Source organism: Hermetia illucens, chromosome 3 (genome assembly GCF_905115235.1).
Source record: "Hermetia illucens chromosome 3, iHerIll2.2.curated.20191125, whole genome shotgun sequence".
In the NCBI taxonomy this organism is placed as follows: Eukaryota; Metazoa; Arthropoda; class Insecta; order Diptera; family Stratiomyidae; genus Hermetia; species Hermetia illucens.
Genome location: NC_051851.1, coordinates 167,175,533 through 167,197,860, shown reverse-complemented (window position 1 = coordinate 167,197,860; position 22,328 = coordinate 167,175,533). Strand labels below are relative to the sequence as shown.

General features: G+C 48.8%; 2 protein-coding genes across 4 annotated transcripts in view; both read right to left on the bottom strand.

Moving 5' to 3' along the window:
* Nucleotides 1-8,350, bottom strand: part of LOC119650694 (disintegrin and metalloproteinase domain-containing protein 10) — a 299,715-nt gene extending 291,365 nt beyond the window's left edge. For 2 of the 3 annotated variants that reach the window (XM_038053675.1, XM_038053674.1), the window contains exon 1: nucleotides 6,653-8,350. In XM_038053675.1, the coding sequence (XP_037909603.1) occupies nucleotides 6,653-6,716 (64 nt within the window). In that variant the 5' untranslated portion in view covers nucleotides 6,717-8,350. The remainder of the gene's footprint in view (nucleotides 1-6,652) is intronic. The other variant, XM_038053673.1, reaches the window with a different exon arrangement.
* A 6,632-nt stretch (nucleotides 8,351-14,982) lies between these two features.
* Nucleotides 14,983-20,428, bottom strand: LOC119653237 (protein shuttle craft). The gene is made up of 6 exons (XM_038057836.1): nucleotides 20,288-20,428; nucleotides 18,064-20,016; nucleotides 17,257-18,005; nucleotides 17,023-17,201; nucleotides 16,594-16,945; nucleotides 14,983-16,525 (listed from the first exon to the last, which is right to left on the bottom strand). Exons 2-6 carry the CDS (start codon nucleotides 19,649-19,651, stop codon nucleotides 16,424-16,426), a joined length of 2,970 nt encoding a protein of 989 aa, XP_037913764.1. The 5' UTR covers nucleotides 19,652-20,016; nucleotides 20,288-20,428; the 3' UTR covers nucleotides 14,983-16,423.
* Between the last annotated feature and the right edge of the window lie 1,900 nt (nucleotides 20,429-22,328).

The following is a 22,328-nucleotide window of genomic DNA, read 5'->3' as shown; positions in this document are numbered from 1 at the left end:
CACTTTACTAGGAAATGAGCATAGACTCAGTGGAAGCCGACACCGTGGACAAGCCACATTACATACACCTGAGCAAACCCGTGAAGCTCCAGAAGAACTGAACTAAGCTGCACCAGTAGACCTGCCTCTACATATTACGGAGTGGATCAGCTCCAACCGGTCCGGCCACATTCATACGCCACAATTCGCGATGGTGGCGGTGATGATGGGGCCACTGGATTATGACTCATATCCGATTGAATAATCTGAGGTTGCAATTTTTTCAGATTAAACACTGCCAAGCCACCAAACGCTAGGTTCCTTGTTTGCTTGTTTGTCCCAGCCATTTGTTGATGCATCAGGGCTCAGTTGAGCTCATTGTCCGTGCGAATGTTTATGACCAACCGTGAGAGATTGTGGTAATCGTGGGTAATTAACAATAATGATTATATGCAAAATGCATGGTGATCGGGCCAAGAACTTGTCCAGACATGTTACAGCTGCTCGTGGGTTGGGACGGAGAGGAGACAGATTTCACGGAGAGGAAGCAAGAAAGATTTCATGGAGTTTAGATGTATGCTTGCTGCAAAGTTAGAACGTAGAAGATAGAGACAAAGCAATGTCCATAATCCCTATGTTACCTTTGTCATCGTTTTAGGAAACTGAGCCATGCATAAATTGAGCCACCTGCATTAAATAAGACGCAAATATCACAACCTAATTTGATTGGGGTTACGCCAGCAGTCGAAGCAGCAGATTATGAGAATTCCTCTAAATATTGATACATCCTCCAGGCAAATTGTCAAAACCATGATACAAATGCATGAATCAAACCCTTGCGAAGGTTTTCACATATATCAGTCCTGTATATGCCATGTTGTGTAATGGCAAATGAATTTTTAACGTTTGGCTCGAGCTGCGGAAACAGCTGATATTGCGCTGATTTTTGTTGAGGAGGCTGGTCCGGGTAAGGGATATAGTGTGGACGGTTCACATCCGAATTTAAAAAATCCGCGGAATACCGTGGCTGTGTGTGCCCTGCTCAACCGATAGCCGCTTCGCAAATGTGGATCATACTCCACGTAAACAGAGCAAAATAGGCAAATCAGATTCTTGCTGCTTGCGGACAAGTCTTTGCCAATCTCTCACGCATAGTACGTTGTAGACTAAGTAACTGGTGTATCATTTTGTGGCTTGATTTCTATTGACTTCTCCTCAGATAAGAAGTTACATCAGGTCACCGTTATTGACCTACCTGCTGGACACAACTTCAATGAAACCTCCCTCCTCTAGGTCGACTCCGGAGAATTAAGACGATTCTCTGGCCATTGCCTAACCCCCATACGTCATCAAACTGCAGCTATATTGAGGTATACAAAAGATCCTTTGACATTCCCACAACTGACTAGCAACGTCTGCCCTCATGGTTGACCCTAGTCAACCCTGTGGAAGATCATGTTCAACTCACTTCGTTTAATCCGTCCCTGAAGTCCAGAATCAGCTAAGAATAGGGAACTGGAGAAAGGCCTTTTACCGACGGTACACCTGTCTATAACCTCTACGGAGGAAAGTACAAATCATGGAAGTAGGGAAAGAGAAAAAGGTCATTACATTTAGGTGCAAATAGCAAAAGAGCTATCATCGTAGAGAGAAAGAGAGCTACAATCGAGGGTGTCCGTGATAAAACAAGAAGGAAACCTTACAAAGCCGGTGCGAAGATGAAAACTTCAATATCTTGCGTTACTTCTAATACGGAAAAACCCAGAGAAAAACGTCGAAACTAAACAGACGGCTTCGGACTACGGACTAGTTGGAGTCCAGTCGACTCACTTTGCCAGAAAAACAGCGAAGACTTTTGCGCAAGTTTTCGGCAAGATCCGTTATAAGATCAAGTCCAAAGACGACGAAGCGTGTTTTCCATATGGGAAAGAAAAGCTGACGGAATCCTCATTGAATTAAGTCCGAGGACAATCAACCAAGGTAAGTTGCCTTTAAGGAGCTACTGGGAAAGACGACTTTGTTTTCTAGCCTGGAGCCTATATGTTGTTTGGAAATCCGAAATCTTGTTTTTTTAAGGTTTCGGTGCGATCCCAAGCATTGGCTTAATTACACGTGATTTTTTTGTAAAATGGCACGTGAGGGAGGGTCCGAAAGGACCTTCACAGTCAATTCTGCCAAATTTTCTTGATCGTCTTACAGAAAGGAACGAAATGGGGAAAACCATCTAGCGTCAATGCCGAGAGGCAACCAATAACTAAATTGACAATGCCTCTGCGAAAACGCCGACGCCGGCAAGCAGTAAGCGAGGAAACTAATTTCTAGAAAGAACCGGATCCTGGAAATGGTAGCAAGAATGGCGCTCGAGGTTTTGAGTATTGGATTTACGCTTACTTTTTTCCGATCAAGCTGTAAAGAAAGAATTGCCGCGATGTAATCTTTGCGTCCGTGTCATTGTTGTCGTCAGAGGATGGGTAGCGTGTTTATGGAGATTTCTTGGAAGGCGGCCATTAATAGATCTCGTTTGAAATGGTCGGTTTTATCTTTCGGCGGAAATTGGCCAAGCGGATCCCCTGCGCATGGAACGTCGCGAAGGTTATCATGAGGCGAACATGATATTAAAAATGCAAGGATTACAGGCAACCCTTTTATGTATTGGTGGACGACGGAAATTATTGAGCTGAAGAAAGAGGGTCAATAGTTACGTGGTTTGGGATACCGTTCGACTGAATGAAAGGATAGAAGAGCCGCACAATGAGCTTATTTCCTTATCCGGCTTCCAACTGTTGCGTGAAATGAAGCAGTTAGGCGGTGACAAAGCCGACACGCAGCTGCTACAACCTTTGTGACTGCAAAGACTTCCGGAGAATACACACGCCACCTTCGCATATACGGGTTCGGAGTGTCTGGGCACGTTTTTGAACGCATTCTTGACTACCGTATCGGGAAATCGTTGAAAAAAAAGTGTATTAAGTCGGATTTGTCAAGAACTGCGAAACTACTCACGCAATACACGCTGCGCGGTTACTTATTGAAAAACACCGTGAGAAGCATCGCCCTCTTTACATTGCATTTCTGGATCTAGAGAAAGCGTTTGACAGTGTGCCACATGAACTCATCTAATATGCTCTACGACAGCACTTAGTGCCAGAAGAACTCACGCGCTAAGTTCAATTGCTCTACCACGATCCGAAAAGTAAAGTTCGAAGTGTGGCGGGTGTATCAAAACCGCTTCATGTCTCTGTTGGTATTCATAAAGGAAGCGCCCTCTCACCACTCCTCTTTGTTTTTGTTATGGACACCGTCACACGAGACATCCAACCTCCAGCGCCTTATACGCTGCTTTATGCAGATGATATTTTCCTTTCCAAAAATAGAAAAATCGTCTCATGCAACACGGTCTCAGATTGAATCTGAATAAAACTGAGTTTTTGATGGCCGATCGCCATGAAACAGGCACACAGCGACATAGACCTGCCTAGAACTGAGCGGTTTAAATATCTCGAGTCAACGGTATGAAATTGCTTCAGGCATTAACGCAACCTGGATGAAGTGGCGTTTCACAACTGGTGTTCTTTGTGGTCGACGTATCGACGAACTCCTCAAAAGAGGAAGGCCTGCAATTCGCAGCAACACTCTTTAGATCCAGAGCAAAGCTGATGAGCGCTGATCGAATCCACACAACGTCTTACTATCCTCACTCCCAGACTCAGGACTGTGTACAGAGAGGACGTTAAAACTTCTCCGTCGGAAATCTTGCTGCGAACATCCATATCGGAGGAATTACCAACTTTACCAATTTCTTTCCTAGACAATCTGCAGAGTCTCTTTCGAGCTCTATAGCCGAGGCCTACAGCGCACCACATCTCACCGCATGTCCTGCATTAAAATCTGTAAACTTACGCATACGTCCTCAAGTTCGTTGCAGCGATTAAATCGTCATTAACTTCTTCATACACAGGGCCACATAAGGTAATTCGGGGGCTAAACGATGGTCGGTTTATCATTGATGTCGACGAAAAGCCAACCACTGTGTTAATCAGTTTGCTGGCAGCCGGTTATATCGCTACCGATAACCTTTCACAGCAGCAGCAGGATAACGTTAAACCACTTCACGTGGTCCATTTCAACCTTCGATGGCCCGATATTCGAGATGTTCAACAAGAGGATATAGTTCCTGGGTTGCTTTGAAATCAAGCAATCTCCAGAGGGGGAGCAGCTGTGGCACCCATGCCCAGTCGGAGTCAATCGACAACAGATACCTTTGCACAAGGAGCACCACGACGCGCACGCAAAGAAATATTGCTGCCACCTGCCGACTTCTAGCTCGATCACCTCTACCTTCTTGTTTCGATTTTCATCCTGGTCATGATATGCCAGCCTGAGCTCGGCGGCATTCATCCCGGAATTCTGTGACCATCCTCAAGCCCACATATATTTTTACACCTTTGCGCGCACACATGCGTGAGGTTCATGGAGGACCTCAGACGTAATGTATCTTTGAACGCTATGTGTCTAATAAACATACTGGACCACCTGCTGCTCGTGAAGGCATCCAGCCAGACCCAGTCAAAGTGCAAGCCATTTCGAGCTTCCCGATTCCAAAGACTGTTACAGATCTGAGAATCGTTCCTTGCCCCAAAGTCGCCCACCGTCAATCGATCATTAACGCCTAATTATCTGGGCCGGAGGCCAAAGACTTACACTTGATTGAGGGATCCCCAGAGGCTGTCCAGTCGTATGAGGCTACCAACCAACAACTGGTAGAAGTTAACTTCTGGCTTTCCCTCAGTAAGATATACCTCTAGCCGTATTCGTCGATACCTCAGACAGAGGAAGGGATGGGGAACCAAATCCGGTCTTCACGGATCATAACCTACGCACTTTTGCTTTGAAGCAGAAGCCCGTCGTCGCCAAGCCTGCATCAGCCAGTTCACTTCCGACATTCAATACATGTCTGAAGAAAATAAGGCAGTTGCTGACGTTTTGTCACGGCTTGTAGAGTTCAAGATTCCCACCACCGTTGATTTTCTGGAAATCGTGGAGGCGCAGAAGGATGACGCAGTTCTTCAGAGATTTAGAATCAACTTCAAATATACATTTAAGGAGCTTCCTGTCTTCGACTCAACGTCCAGTATATATAGCGAGATCGCAGACAAGAAACCAAGGCTACATACTCCGGCCGAGAAATACTTCTTAACTTCTGTCACCGTTCACGATCTGGCGTACTCAGGCATCCAGACAACGAATCGGTTAGTCACCGTAAAATATTTTTGGCCGTCCATAAACAAAGACGATTCAAGGCTACTAATTAGGTGAGGAAAGAGATAGACTTGTGTTCCCTCGGTGCACCAAGCGTTTCTATACAATCCAAATGGTCTTATTTGGCCCTTTGCGAAGCTCGCACGGTTTCAGGCATTGTCTCAATGGGTTCACGCGGTGGCCTAAGGCGATTCCTCTGAAAGACATTTCTGCACAATCTTGTGCTGAGGCCCTCTGCCGAGAGTGGATTCCACGTTTTTGTATTCCCGTAATTGTAGTCACCGACCAAGGAATGTAGTTAGAGTCCTCCCTTCTCTCATAGATGGACAAATTCCTCGACTTCAAATGACACCGGACAACCGCGTATTAATCGCAGTCCAATAGAATGCATGAAAGTTGACACAGGACGTTGAAGGCACCAAGACGGTTTCGTTGAACGCGGCCCCTACCAGCCGTTCTACTTAGTTTCCGGACTGTCAATCGCAAACAATAAGATGCAAGTCCTATGGATATACAGGGAAAACCTGAGACTCCCCAGCGACTCTGCACTCGACCCCAGGAGGTTATAACTGCACTGTTGTGACAAGGGACGTTAAGGATCAAGACAAGATTCTCCTTTCGTCTTTGATAGAAGCTGCAGCCAGAAAAGCTGGAAAACAGCGCGGTCTTAGCTAATTGAAAATAACATTCACCGACGATTGTTCAATGAGTAAACAATGGGAAGTAGTCATCTTTTTTTTCCCTTGCTGTGAGCGTCCATTAAATCATTTCTATTTATCTTTTCATTTATTTCAATATTCAACTGGTTGAGTCACGAAATAATGGAAACATCCGCTACGATAATCGCCACTCATGTGCTGCCTGTCTCAATCTGTCGTCGGATTCTTTCTTTTTCCTTCGCCCAATTAGGTTCCAAACGTCTTTGTATGTCATTAGCAGAACAATAAGAACAAACGTCTTGGGGATTCCCAAAATCCCATCAATCACTACAAAACCGTTGCTCCACCGAAAACTGTCGTTACGCCTGTAAACGAAACAAAGAAACTCCGCACCCAGACCCTACGCCGAACTCAACCAAAATTAATCCGATCAGCGACCAACCCAAGCACATTCATTAACTTGACGGGAAACAACGTCGCCGGCGTCGTCCATAAAACCACATCTGATTCGTCCGCGACGTCCGACACGACCGCTAATTAGCCTAAAAGTTCAGAAAATGCGATTTTCCTCGGCAGCAACGAGCAGTCTAGCATCTTGTTTTCTCCATAAAATTTTTATTACCAACTGGAAGGAGCGCCCTCGCGCCAGTCTCCCAAGGACGCTGGGCCATGGTGTCGGGGGTGCGTGGGCCCGGAAGACAACCTGCACGCGGAAAAGAGCATTTTTAGGAGCACAGCAGATGACGGTTACTTACCATTTACGATGAATAGCGCCGCTATCGTAATTAAAATCACGACTAATCCACATTTTGATGACATTTTTCCTATAATCCTTGAGCGTGCACGGGCGGGCAATTAAGGTGCGGGAGGATGGAGCAAGCGGAGAGCAGATGGGGACGTCCTCGACAACGTCGCCGTCGTTGTTTTCGCTGTTCCGCACAAAGGACTCCACCGTGTTACATTCGAGGAGCCTGCGACACAGTAGCGAACAAAAGAGAAATCACTGCCTCCTCCCGAGTGGAAGGGCCAATTGGCTGGTGTCGCTGGAGCACTAATCCGCACAAAGGACACCACGTTTGGCCGACAATTTCGCACCAGACCTGATTCCACGCGATCCCGACAGTCTGATTTTGAGCTTCAATTCAATGACAGCACCACTGACACGGCCTAGAACTACGAAGACAACACAAAACTAGAAGGACAAATAGAAAAACAAGAGTTTCTGGGAAGGACTAAGGACCCACGGACGCAACGAAACCACCACCGTTTCCAGCAGTTGACATTTTCACATAACAAAAGCGACACAAACTACCACGAGCACCGACAAATCCACGACATTTTCATTCAGAACAACGACAATTTCCCGGATTTCCCTCCATGCACACAATTTCTTACGTTTGTTTATCGTCACGAAACACGAACGAACGAACAATGAAAACGTCACACAAAAAACAAACAAATTTTGGCAGCAAACGATTTTCTCATTGACAGCTCGACGTCGAGCAGTTCATCGCACCTGCAAGTGTAGTGGGAAGTGGAAGTCTCGGCGAGAATAGCAACACAAGTTCATCGGCACGCACACAATCCAACAGGACAAAGTCATTCATCGATATTCAACATATGTTCGCGGCGACTGGAAGGCGATGGGATGCTGCCGCGAATTCCAGTCCTTTGTCCTGCGGACTCGGAGGATGTCGGGAGCTCACGATGTCACTGACAATTGGCAGGTGCGTGTGTGTGTGGGGGGTCCTGTGTACAGCAGAGTTAAATAAAGCAAGGACTCGCTCAGCGTTCGGCGCTTAGACCCTGGATCAGTTGATTGGAACGCCCACTCTCCCTGGGGAAATAAAGGATCGCGAACAAACCAACTGAGATCGGACTCCAATATTAGCGAGGAAGCGTAAACATTCGACTCACACAAATGCAAAAAGTGTTGACTGGAACGATCACGGCACCGTCCCTTCCAGCGAAACATACACAACGCGTTCTGGTCTAAAATGAACTTTGTGACAGCACAACACCACCACTGTCAGCCGCTGCCAACCAACACAACGGCACCCTTTATTGATTCACTCCTTGAGCAATTTTCAACAAGACTCCGCCGTCATTTTCGATATTTCTGCACTCGAAATTCAATGAAAACTTCCCACGCCCGGTCCGCCGCCGGGGCCAATTCGCACCAACTGCAATTCCGCTCCCTTTCACACACACTTCGCGATAGTTCTCGCAAAACAACACATCACCCTCCGCCAAAGCCAAGTACCAGCTCCTGCGGGAAGCAATTGCACCACTCAAAAGGCGAAATGTTCACAGAAAAGGATTCTGAGCACGTAACGGTTCCGGTTGTGGTCCTTTGCGGAGAATCCCATTAAAGTTTTAGTGACGGCGCGACGCGCAACATGTCCCCGACCACTGAATCGAATGATTCGCTCCACAATTGAGCAACTGGCGAGCTCCGCGAAGCAACTGAGGAACCTGTCCGAGTGGTTTTGTTTTCATTCCGTTTCGGTCGTTTCGTTAGACTGGAATGAGTGGATGGGCACAATGTGGATAGTAGGGGGACGAAAGAGATGCAAAATATTTTGGTCTAATGAATTTTTGATTGACGGTCACCGGATGGGTGTTTCTTGGGAAGCAGTTGGCGGAAGTTGTAGTAATGTCATTTGGGGGGAATTTTGAATTTCGTAACGGTTGCATAATTAAAAACTTGGACTTGATTAATTTTATTGAATCCAATGACCTGGACAAGCTTTTTATGGGAACAACATTAAGCACAAATCCATCATTATGGCAACAGCAAATTGTGAAGCGCAGACAGAAGAACTGCAGGGTCAGTATCAAACTGAACAGACAAAAAGTAAAACGAATGCCGCCCGGGTTACGTTTTCATACCGGGCGAAGGGCTTTAGTCGAGCCAAGGAGACCCGTTTGACCGTGCCCAAGACGTTGAGACTAAAATAATGTCAGCCATGCTCGAGGACTTCAAAAGGGCCTAATAAGGTGGCTGTAGGGGCTTCCGTTGTGCGTCCGTCCTAATTAGAACATGCCTACAGGATTCAAGATCCCTGGCCACATCAGCCACGGTTTTCGCATGGTTCGCTGGTGGTCGCAGCTTCAGTTTTGGCATTGCGTTCTTGGGCAGACACAACAGACTGGTAGCGTTGAGTCTCGTTGTGATGTCGAGGTCAGGGTCGCTGGGGAGTCTCAGGCTCTCCCCGTATACCAGCTCCGTGCGATTGGTTGTTCGGAGTCAAACAAGAACCAGTGGCAGAACTTGTGACCAAGAAGGGTCGCCTTCATCCATTATAGCCACCTTCAGCTGCCTGTGCTACCTTTCGAACAGCGTTTGAAACCGAGGTTCGCCCTACTCTGAGAAAAGGGACGACTCAAATTGCATTCCCTTTTGAGGAAAGAGTTTTCCCCGATAATTTAAAAGCTTCGACAAGGAAACTCACTTTGGCCCGCCTCGGACGTCGAGCTTGAACGAGTGCCTGCCTCGTTCCAGGAGCAGAAAATACGTGGAAACGAAGAAGGACTAGGCCGTCGACTCTGCTCATTAAGTCGACAGAAGACAAAACATTTGCGGAAGCCCTCAGTGAAATCCGCTACAGGATGAAACCCGAAGACAACAGAGTAGAGGTGTCTTCCATACGGAAAACAAGGAGTGGCGGAGTTCCCGTCGAACTGGGTCCAAAGACGACTAACAAGAGTACGTTCTGCGAAGCGGTCAAGGGGTCATTGGGAGAAAAGGCTCTTGTTTTCAGCCTAGAGCTCATGCGTTCTCTAGAAATCCGGGATCTTCATTGCCTCACAGAAGCGTCCATCCCAAGGATGGATAAAGCGGGAATGTCTAGAGGTAACCAATGCCCAGGTAGGTATCATCTCTGTGAATGCTCGAGGCCAAAAACTCGCCGTGATGGAAGTCCCCGAGCAATATGCGAGGAAACTCCTTAGCAGCGGGAGGATAAAAATTGAATGGGTAGTATACACGGTGCGCATGCGGATAGTCCTCACTATCGACTATGCTACAGGTGTCTGGACTAGCAGTTCGAACCACTTGGCTTCCAAGATTCCGCAGTCAGGGAACTGAGGAAGGCATACGGAGACACGAAACGGCAATCATAAGCTTACCACCTGAAGCAGCATTCAAACTGCTGGTGGCTGGAAAAGTAAAAATAGGTTGGGTCGTTTGCCGACTCAGGGAGCAGGTGTCCCTTAAGCGCTGCTTTAGATGCCTGGAATTTGGCCACATAGCGACGAAATGCACCGGTGACTATGACAGTTCAAAAATTTGTAGAAAATATGAGGGAGAAGGCCATATGTTCAAGAAATGCATGGCTGAGCCTGAGTGTATACTTTGCAAGGAAAAAAAGGGCGTCGACTGTCGGCACGTTGCAGGCAGCAGCAGATGCCCAGTGTTTAGGAGAGCCTTCAATGCAGCAAAGACATGAGGTTGATACAAATCAACCTCAACCACTGCGAGGCAGCGCAAGACCTTCTCTCGCAGACCATCTATGAGAAGGGAATCGAAGCTGCCATAATCAGCGAGCCTTATCGCAACAATGAGAGCGGTGCCTGGACTGCAGATGTTACTGACTAGGCGGCAATATGGGCGTGTGGAAATCAAGCCATTCAAGAAGTGATGGAGTTTCCGGAAGTTGGATTCGTCAGGGCAAAAATAGCTGGTATCTATATATATAGGTGCTATGCTCCGCCAAGCGCGACGATAACAGAATTCGAAGGAATCCTAGGTATGCTAGCCTCGAATGTAAGAAGTCGAAACTCCAAGATCATAGCTGGTGATTTCAATCCGTGGGCCGTGGATTGGGGCAGTCGCACTACGAACACCAGGGGCCGTATCCTCGAGGCCTGCGCGGAACTGGACTTGGTGCTTGTCAACACGGGAAACGTTTTCACTTTTCGTGGGACACGGTCGGGCTCAATGGTCGATCTGACATATGTGAGTACCACATTGGCGAGGAGAATGGCATGGTTTGTCAGTGAGCATTATACTCACAGCGACCACCAGGCGATTTTCCTCCAGATCGAATATGGGCCATGTGTCAATGTGCGTGAGGTTGGAAACTGATCCTGGTCCGTGAAGGGGCTTGAGGAGGATGCATTCATTGAGATGCTATTGGGAGGCCAAAATCCCAGTGGTGCATCTACGGAAAAGGTAGAGCAAATGATGAGACACATAACGAGAGCATGCCACGCTGCTAAGCCGAGGCGACGAGTTTTCGCAAAAAGGCGCTTAAACTATTGGTGGAATGGAGAGATCGCAGTGTTACGGGATGCCTGTTTTCGTGCTAGAAGGATCTGCCAACGATCTAGAGAAAGATCAAACTTCGATGAGAAGCGGCTAGTATATGTGAACCTTCGAGGTAGGCTTAAGCAGGCTATACGGACCAGCAAACGAGAATGCTTCAAGAAAGTTTGCACAGAGGCAGACCAAAGCCCCTGGGGAACAGCGTACAGGATAGTTATGAAGAAGATGAGAGGGCGAACACTATAACTGACTTCCCACATCTTCTGCTCGATATCGTGACGGCGCTTTCCCCCCGGATAAAGGGGAGCGCAAACAAGCAAGCATTGGACGTCTACACCATACCTGCGGTAACTGAGGAGGAACTTACGCAAATTTGCCGGAGAATTGGATGCTGTTCCCAATAGAGCCTTTAAACTCGCTGTTAAGACCAGACCCGACTGGTTTATCCGCGTGTTTGAAACATGCATGATAGAAGGAGTTTTCCCCGACCGGTGAAAGAGGCAAAAACTAGTTTTGCTCCCGAAGCCGAACAAGCACCCAGGACACCCATCATCATACCGACCGATTTGCCTTATCGACACGGCAGGAAAGATGCTCGAAAGGGTCATCTACAACAGACTGCTCCCTGTCATCGAATATAAGGATGGACTATCGGAGCGATATTTGGATTTCGTCAAGCCCACTCAACGATCCTCGCCGTAGACGTGGTTTTGAAGCTGGCTCGAGACGCGATGTCGTCTAAAAAAATGTTGTGCCGTAGTGACATTGGACATCAAAAATGCGTTCAATTCCGCAAGCTGGGAGTGGATAAAAAGTTCACTGGCTAACACGGGTGTCCCTAGTTACTTGACTAAGCTCCTCAGCAGTTACCTTTCGGAGAGGACACTTTGGTATGACACGGATGAGGGATCCAAGCAATACACCGTCACCGCAGGAGTACCACAGGGCTCAGTGTTGGGCCTCTCCTGTGGAACGTCGTGTACAATGGGGTCCTTGTCCTTCCCGTACCAAAGGAGGCGACGGTAATCGGTTTCGCAGATGATCTAGCTGTGGTTGTCGGCGCGAAACAACCTGAAAACGTTGAAATGTACGCTAACGAAACCATTAGCGCCATAAAAGCGTGGCTGGAGATGGTTCAGCTTGACCTTGCGGAGCAAAAGACGGAGGCGGTCTATTCGGTTAATATTCGTGTAGGTGCTCACGTCATCACTTCGAAACCGGTTATCAAATACCTAGGGGTGACGATTGACGCTAAAATCGCCAAAATCAAGGGACATCTGGATTATTCCTGTGAGAAAGCGACAAATACCAGCGTATAATTAGCACGGATGATGCCTAACATTGGAGGCCCAAGATACAGTCGCAGATTACTTGTGGCCGGAGTGGTTCGCTCCACACTATTATACGCGGCACCAGTTTGGGAGGAAGCACTAGCGTGTGAGAGTAATCGTAGGTGGGTAAATATGACTTATCGCTTAGTGGCGCTAAGGGTGTGAAGCGCCTTCAGGACAATATCAGCCGAGGCAGCGTGTATTATTGCGGGAATGGTCCCGATAGACATTCTGGCTAGTAAGACACCCTGCCTGTACGAGACAAGGAAAATGAATCTTCGTGAAAAGGATGCAGAATACCGAAAGGCGACAAGGCGAAAGTCGCTGGAGAAGTGGCAGAAACGGTGGGACGACTTGCAGAGGGGTCGCTGGACCCATACCTTGATTTCCCGTATTGAGGAGTGGATCCAGCGACGACACGGAGAGATTAAATACTATCTGACGCAATTCCTGTCAGGACATGGTGGTCACAGGAAGTACCTGCGCCAATTCAGGCTGGATGATTCTCCCTTGTGTCCTGAATGCACACCTGAGGACCCGGAGCATGTTATGTTCCACTGTCCACGATTTTTCTCAGAAAGGAGGAGTCTGGAAGACTCCCTGAAAACCAACCTAAGCCCGCAGAACATCGTCGGAAAGTGAAGTCGGAGGGAAACTGGTGTACGGTGAACTCCGCAATCAAAAAAAAATACAAGAGGAACTTGAAAGAGGGGAGCGCGCAAGGAGGACGCGAAGAACGGGAGGCTTGAAAGCGCAGTCCACCCCGCGAAGTAATGTTTGCGGCGGTCCCGCGGGGGAGGAAAAAGGAGTAAGTAGGAGTGGTTTTAGTGGGTGAGAATCCCACACGCTGCTGCAACCTGGCGCGGCAGTGACTATAAGATTTCCACCTCCATCCATAAAGAAAAAAAAGGTGTCTGGACTTGGACACATGGCAGCAGCTTGCAAGGGACCGGACAGGAGGACAGCATGCCAGAGATATGGCCAAGTGGGTCATCAAGCGAAGACCTGCAATGAAAGCGAGAGTTGCGTTCTCTGCAGGAATCGTGGCGCGTCTAGTGAGAGCGTCGCACACCCTGCGGGCTCGGGACGGTGTCCAATCTTCAGGGCGGAATTGGAAAGGGCTAGGATAAAGGGTTCCGTGAACTGACAATTCCCTCCCTTCCCGTTGGTGAAAGAGATTCCCTGACTTCAAGGCTCCCAAAAGCGGGAGAGCGGGAGGGTTAGCCCGAAGTAATGTGTCAAACGGTTCCAGACTAGTTCTTTGATGACAGGGAGGTGTTTAGTTGGTAGTCCGACAGCGTGCTGTTGCGGGAGTCCAACACTCTGTCTGTAAACGCATTCACCTATCCTACTACCAAAAAAAGGTCTCTGAAGATGTTGACCTCCGCTGTCGCGTGTCGGGACGGTAGAGTAGGCCGCATTTTCGAAACTACGTTCCTGAGTAGACGCAAGATTCCTGAGTTGTTCAACCCTGCTCTGATGTCGGTGAGCAAGCCCAGATTCTCCCCATACACCATCTCCGCGGGACTGGCCATGAATTCCTTTTGTTGATTGTTCGGAGGCCGAGGAGGACGAACGACATGGACCGCGACACGACGGATCGTCGCGAATCATTAAGGCGGTCTTCAGCGTTCGGTGCCAGCGAACCATTGGGCTATGGATGGTATGCAGTAGTCATATGCCGTTTGAAGCCCATGAGCTTTCCTAACTCCGCAAACGCTTGGCGGAACGAAGGAACACTCCTACCTCTTTCCTCATATGCTTTGTATGTTGCACTTTCGGCCAGAAATGCTTCGCGGTGACTAACCAATTCGTTGTCCGAATGCCTGGTGGCACCGGAATATATAGCCTCGACTCCTTACCTGAATGTTGCGACGAAGATGGGAAACTCCCTAAATGTGTATTTGGTAGTTGGTCCTTCAGCTCTGAAGAAGTCCATCGTCTTTCTGCACCTCAGCGATCGCCGGATTCCTCTAATCTGGGCCCTCTCCCCTTTCGAATGATTTATCGCTCGCGGAAATCAGCAGATTTCGCTTTTTTCGTCATTTTGACGACCCGCGGGTCGTGGAAATTTTCAATTTTCTTGGATTTCGTGCAGGGCGACCGGGCCCCGATTTTCCACGATATCTCGCTTTCCCGATGTCGTAGCTTGAAAATTCTTGGATTTCTTTAATCTGGGCCGTCTCCCCTTTCGAATGAGGCATTCGACATCCGACGATTTCGCATTTTTCATTTTGGCGACCCGGAGATCATGGAAATTTTCAATTTTCTTGGATTTCCTCTACTTTTACTGTGTCTGACCCCTACAAAGTGTCAACTCCAACTTACAATTCGCCAGTTAGTGTGGATATGGTGAGGATGCTGCACAGTGAGATGTGGATGGTCGATGTTTGTTTGACACTTCGTCTTGGCGTTTTGGTAATTATGATGGTACCAGAAGGTCCCTACAAAGCCTAGTTATCCAAGTAACCAATAAAAATACAAATTTTCCGTTGCTTTGTGTCTTTATTCATTTTCTCGACTTTTTTTCAAATTATTCAATATTTTTTTTTAGCTCTTTTCATCCATTACTTCAGTTAAAGTTATTTCATTCAAATTATTTCTTCGTTTTTATCTTTCTTCGAAAATTTCCATCAATCATTGAATTACAATTCGATAAACTTAACAACCTTCTCTCAAAATTTTATTGGATACAAATTAAGAAAATGAAATAGAAATGAGTCAAATTGTGGAGGACTTAATGTTAAGGGGGGAGGGTACTGTAGCGAAAAACCAATGGAGAAGGGGAGGAGTCTGGGATCAAAATGTTTCCTACAGTTACCAGCTATTTTTAAGCGTTTTCAATAAAGTGTTTGTTTATAGGAAGGGCCAAAGCTAGCGATACGGTTTCGGATGTATTTTTTCCTTTTTGCGGCAAATTTCGGACCCCGCTTCTACTACCTTCAATGCACTTGAAATTAAAGTGAAATACTTGGAAAATAGTAGGAAATCAGAGGAGCTTAAAAGGGAACATGGGAATAACTAGGGGCTTGTAAGCAATTGGGGATGACGAGGAGAGACAGGGCCAAGAAAGAGCCGGATTTTCTAGAGCCCGGAATAGAGACACTTTACGAAAGTTGGGTCAGTTCTGCAGTTTCGGGGAATAGCCCGTATAATTTTCGTCCCGGGCGCGGCTTTTCCTTCTCATGGCGGACAATGTTACCAAAAATTGCTTTTCCGTACAAAGCATCCAAGGAGGTTTGACAAAATTGCAAATGTTGAATGTAGGACTGAAAAGGCTAACAGACTTCACGTGTTGAAATCGACAGGAAACAAACTTTCTCGATGGAATACTTTCTGAATTAAGGGCTGAAAAGGGAATCTTGTGAAAGGCAGGAATGAAAAGTTCTGTGCAAGTCGAGAAGGTTCAATGCTTAGGAGTTTCCGCAGTGCTAACACAGTGGTGGGGTTGATCAAATTACGGAGATTTCGGTTATAGCCTGGACTATCTCTTATTAAGGGAGGAAAATAGGGAACTTCCTGGTATGAAATCTGCCAACAGTGATGCCTTTTTTGTTACCAAAACTAACGAGTTTCGAGCTCTTTGGAGCTATTTTTTGGAACTCACCCCGCAAAGGCAATACCTTTCTTGATACCATAAATTTTTCGCTTCCAACAATGCAAATTGCTAGAAAAACAAGGATTCAACGCCTTATTACAGTTATTCCCCCTTCTCCAATGGTTTTCCACGAAAAAAACTACCAACGGGGAGAGTAATGTCAAGACAGAGTCAATTCTAATATTCAGGCGGGATTCAAGTCAGCCAAATGTGGGTGGAACGAAAGAAAAAGAAAATACAGTTTTCTACAATATTTTACGACTGAGGTGCCGATCGAGTGATTAAAGCCATGTTACACGCTGCATCCACGGAGCAGTGCCTGCTGTCGTTACTTCTTCAACCCCCAGGCGTTGTTATTTGGCACAGGAACGCGTCGTTGCCCGCTCTCGCGCTCCATAATTTCCATAATGCTCATTGCCGGAAGCCACGACTGCAAAACGCACCACAATAAACCTCTAAAAAATCAAAACAAACTTTGACTTTTCACCACAAACTCACCTTCTCCTTGTGCGCCGTCGCCACGACATTACGATTCGGTTCGGCATCGTATGCGACCGAATCCACGCCAAACATTCCGCACATTTCGTGCACGAGTTGGCGCTTCTCGCGATTCATAGTCGGGAACGAGTGGCTCCGCGACTTCTGCTTGCTCTCCTTCGACAACTTGACCAGCTCCGTGAGCTTGTCGTGAATCATTTTCACCAGATTCGGATCCTTGCGCGCCCAGCCACGAATAAAGTCCGAATAGCGAGTGAGTAGCTTCGACTGCAAATCAGGATTGCGGATTTGCAAGCCAATTGCCAGGCGGCGGTTGCGCTCGAGTATTTTGCATTCTTCGTTGCATTCAAGACTGAAATTGAGGAGGGGGAGATGTTTAGAAAGGCCCATTTGTCCTGGGGGCGGTTGTAAGGTGCGATATTTACTCACGTTTTGTTGCTGGTGGTTTTAACTGGACCCAAGATGTCCTTGAGGTCGACCATGTTGCCTCTCTGCATCTCCTGCATCGACGAGGCCAGCTGGGCGGTCGCAATTCGCCTATATTCGCTTGAAAAGTCATGACAAGTGCGTGTCTGCTTGCGGTTGCCGCACTCGCAGGTCACTTCCACCTGAAAGGAATCATTTTTAGTTCACAGGATCCACGTCAACCACAACTGGACTTACAGTTTCCCGACAGGGAGTATCCGGACAATCGCCATCATGACACGGAGCATTGCATTTATGGGCGCAATTCGCCCGTGGCGTTTGGCAGCTCTGTTTGCAAACCTCCCCGGGAGCTTGGCAGGCCCCATCGTGGCATGGCTTGATGCACTTATGGCGGCCGCAACTCAAATCCTTGTTGCACGGTAGGCCACAGCTGAAGCTCGCCTGGGTGCAGGGAATCGTCTTCCGCTGTTCGTGTTTGCCGAAACAATACTTCGTAGTGAGGACGATACACGGCGGACACGTGGGGCCCGAATGGCAATTGTGCTGAACAGGATGATCGCATGGGTGCTGGCGCGTACATGGATTGTTGCAGGCAGGACGCTTGGTACCGCACGGAATGGGTGGATAGATCACATTCGCTCCACACTCGCAGTAGAGCTCGTCAAAGGAGCTCCTGTAGCATGGCGGGCAGTTGCCGCGGTGGCAGGACTGGTCGCATTTGTGCTTGCCGCACGACAGGGTGTGGTTGCAGGGCATCGGGCAGATGTGATCGATATCGATGCAGCATTCTTGCGCGCATTTGTGCTTGCCACAGCTGCGCTTCTTCGTACAACGTTTCTTGCAGCGCGCATCGTCCGCCCGAGTGACAAGCTGACGACACTTGATCATTTGGTCCATGTTCCCGCAGCGGCAGCGAACGGCCGTTTGCTTGCTGCAAGGAGGACAGTTGCCTGAATGGCATTGGCTAGTGCAGTGATGGGGCGCGGCTGCAAACGAGAAAATCATCAGAAACCAAACTTGATCCAATTCACCCGAACGACTTACCTGGAGGTCCGCACTTTAATGTCTTTCCGCAAACTCCCGTGCACGTCGGCACTGGGTCCAGACACGACTTCCGCTCGTCCCGTTTGATCATCATCTTTCCACAGGGACACGACGTGACCACCTCAGGCGTGAGTTTGCAAGGCTTGCAGTCTCCAGCGTGGCAGTTGTCCTTGCATTTATGATTGCCGCACGCCAAGGGCTTGTTGCATGGCTTTCCGCACGAGAACTGCTTCTTCTCGTTGGACTCCCGCGTGCAGGCAACCTGCCGGTTCACCTTGGAGCAGTAGCACTGCTGGTCGACTTTGTGCTTGCAACTGGGACACTTGCCCTTGTGGCAGCTCTCGTCACATTCGTGCAGTTCGCAGTTCAGCAACTTCTCGCATTTGTTATCACACTCGATGTCCTCTCGGATGCAGCACTGCATTGATTTCTTGGTCCGACCGCAGCCACACTCCCGCTGCACCATGACCTGGCACGGCGGACATGGCCCCGGATGGCAGAGCAGCGTGCAAGGATGCGGACAGGCATCCTTCCGGCCACACGTCTCACCGCAGCTGTGCGCCACGTCGCTCCGGTTGTACGGAGGGTTCTTGAGTTTTCCGCAGAAGCAGTAGTACTCGCGGGGAATGGTTTTCGTGACATTTTGGCACGCGGGACACCGCCAGCCGTCGTTGGATTGCGAGCTTGAAGCCCACTTTGTGGTACAGACCAGGTGCAGGATATGGTAACAGTTAGAACAGGACCAGACCGAATGATGCCCTTTGATCGGCTCCACGCACACCAGACACTCCAGCTTGCGAGCCTCGATCTCCCGAATGAGTTTGTCGCGCTGTGAGCACTTCTGCGAGTCGAGACTGAGCTCCGAGGCTCGCGGGGACACCACGCCAATGGGCTCGCCGTCCAGACTTGAGTTCGAGTGCTTCGGGGAATTGTCCAGGCTGGCGTCGGGCGGCTTCTTCTGCGGCGACGACTTGTTGATGTCCCTATAGTTGCGCCAGTTGTCCCGTCGTCGGTTATTGCGCCCGTTGTTGTTATCCGGGCGCTGCCCATTGGAATTGTAGCCTCCGTTGCTGTTGTTGTTGCGCTCGTACCTCTGCTGGTCGTAGTACTGGTGGCGGCTGCGTTTGCTTATCGCGCCCGTGTTGCGTTTTTCCTTCGGATTCCGATCGCGAACGTTCTCATTCTGGACAGAGTTCGACGCCTGCGGTTTCCGATTATCGACACTCGCGCCATTGCCCGCCTCGAACGAGAAATCGACCTGGGGCTGGGTGTCGGCGAGACTCATCGTGCTGAAGCGTGGAATGAATTCGGCGGCAGTTGGCGCCAAAGTGGAGTTGCTCGCGATATCACTGCTCAGCCGCTGCTGTTCCTGGGCGAGTGCAGACGTGCTGGGCTGCGGCTGGAACACGTTAGACTCCATATTTGGCATGTAAGGCACCTGGCTGTACGCCTGGTTATAGAAATCATTGAATTGCGGCGCGAAGGAGTTGCCGCCGATATAGTTGTGCTGCAAGAGGAACTGGTTGAAGTCTACGTAGCCGTTCGCGCCCCCTTCGTCCTGGTTGGAAGACGACGTGTAGCTCGACATTGTCCGCTAGTCTCTGCTTCTCACTCGAACGAAGGAAGAACATATCACGTCACAGAAACGTAGCGCGCAACCTGCAGTTTGCAAGCAGCTCGAGGGTGGGCTGCGCCGACCTTGTGCTTGTTGGAAATTGGGGGGGATTACAGCTATCGTTTCGTTTTATCACAAGATTGCGGCCCACGCGAGCGCGGGCCTCCTACCACCACCACCGCCCCGGGCAGGCACACGCTTCGTCTCCGACGGCGCGGTGGCGTCTCCCTTTATGGGCGACTTTCTATAAAAAATACGTTTTTGCCGTTAGGCAAGGCCATGCAGGCCTTGTTTCTCTAGCTCGGCACCAGGTACTCGGAGTTGCGTTTCTAGAAAACCTGCAACGAGAACTCCATTAGCTAATCACCTACCGAGCGGAAGTGTCCAATTAAACGGCACAAAGCAACGAACGTCCGGAGCTACCCCGCGTCGACCGTGAAATTTCTCTTCGCGGAAAGTGACAGCTAAATTTCACTTAGCTGTTCTCTCGCGGTTTGAGGTTATGCAAGCATTCGAAAATTCGACAATTTCAACGGCTCACGGGCGCTCCCAACGGCGAACTTCATTGTTTCTGGTTTGGGTTCAGACATTTGCACGGTCTAGACTTACGTGAGATCGAAAATTTCCTAAGCGAAAGGAACAAATTTGGTAAAAACGTTCACAGAACAAACTAAAGTGGAACAACAATACACGGATGAGTGTACGGAAAGAAACGTCAGAGGAACTTCTCGTGCGGAGGCGCCACAGTAGAGTAGAGAGAATGGTGTTGGTGTCAATGGTGGGATGGGGAAGAGTTTTTATTTTTTTACAGTGTACGCAACGGTTTTTAAACGAATATTAATATAAATTAAGAAGCAAATTATAATTGATATTCGTTCGGTAGTGATAATGGACTTTTTAAGATTAAATTTTTTTTATTTGTGACACCTCAGCTCAGCTCCTTGGGCGCACAGGCAGGTGCGGACGAGTGCCGGGTGGGAGGTGTGGCTTCAATGTGTCGGAGATTGTCCCTTAGCAGGCGCACCAACCCCGACTCTGTGAGACCCGATCTCTTGTCGAAGACCGGATCACTTGGGAGTCTTGGGTTCTCCCCATATACCAGCTCCGCGGGGCTGGCAGCATATTCCTCTCCTATGAAAGACATTACGGAGCAATCTTGTGACGAAGCCCTTTGTCGAGAGTGGATACCTCGCTTTGGCGTCCCTGCAGTAGTCATCACTGACCAGGGAATGCAATTTGAGTCCACCCTTTTCTCGGAGTTAGGCAAACTCCTGGGTTTCAAATGCCAGCGGACTACGGCATACCACCCGCAATCCAATGGGATGCTAGAACGTTGGCACCGAATGCTGAAAGCCGCCATTATGGCACCCGACGATCCTTCCTGGACTCAAGTCTTACCTCTCGTCCTACTCGGCCTACGAACAACCCGCCGAGCGGAATTTGCTGCCAGCCCCGCGGAGCTGGTTTACGGGGGGAACCCAAGACTCCCAAGTGATTCGGTTTCACAGAGTCGGGGTTGGTGCATTTGCTGAGGGACAATCTCCGACACATCAAGGCCACACCTCCCACCCGACACTCGTCTGCACCTGCCTGTGCGCCCAAGGAGCTGGACACGTGCACGCACGTCCTGGTCAGGACGGATGCCGTCTGGAAGCCGCTGCAGCTTCCATATGAAGGCCTGTACCGCGTACTCGAGATCGGTGGACGCAAAAAGGCGGCCTCCCTGTCCAAGCTGAAACTCGTGTGCGCCCCAAAGCAACGTCGCGTTCGCTTCACGAACTAATGGGGAACGCAGTTCCGGATTCGGTCGCTGAAACCCCCAATCTGTGGGCGGAGTGATGTGGCGCAGCAGGATTCGCGGCATTCGAAATTTATTTCGATCTATAGATAACATTTTTAATACATTTTGATTATAATCGTGGATAGGACACAGCGCAATATCTAGATGAATGGTTTTCTGGGCCCTTTAACTGTTCAGAATAAAAATCTTCACACCCGGTTGTGGAGGGTTTTGAGAGGCAAGATGGAGGGTAAAATGATCGGCCTATGTAGGCAGAGATACCGAGGCGAGATACTTTGAAGGATGTATCGGTTGAAAAGTGTTAGATAGGTGACAACTATGAGCCCACGTTGGACATCAACTGTGTTACGATGAGAGTCCAGCGTTGCATCATCTTGGCACCAAACCCCCTATAGGTTTGCCAGTCGTGAACACCGATTGCGCGAGATAATACATGGAACCGGAAAGCAAGTGCTGGAGTTAACTCGAATGCTAGCAGTTCGGCGAGATGTGGACGGGGGTTCTTGGTTCTCACATATTAGTTCCCTCTCAGGACATAGAGATTTAATCACATCCCTTGACTCAGGAGTCAGCAAAACAAATCCACCCGGGGTAAACTACTCTAATAGAGACGTGAAGTCTCGAGGCGGATTGATACTACCGAGGATTTCAATACCAAAATAGCTCAAATGCCTAACGGCCTGATAAGGGATAGGTCTAACTCGCAAACAAAAAAATAGCATAACGCGCGAAGAGTGGACGGGGAAGGATTCGCTCTGAGCTGATCCTGGCATCTACGCGACGAGTGGGCCCCGTCTTCATTTCCCCTTCATGGGGGCCAGATGATATAGTGGCCCTGTGGCGGCCCAC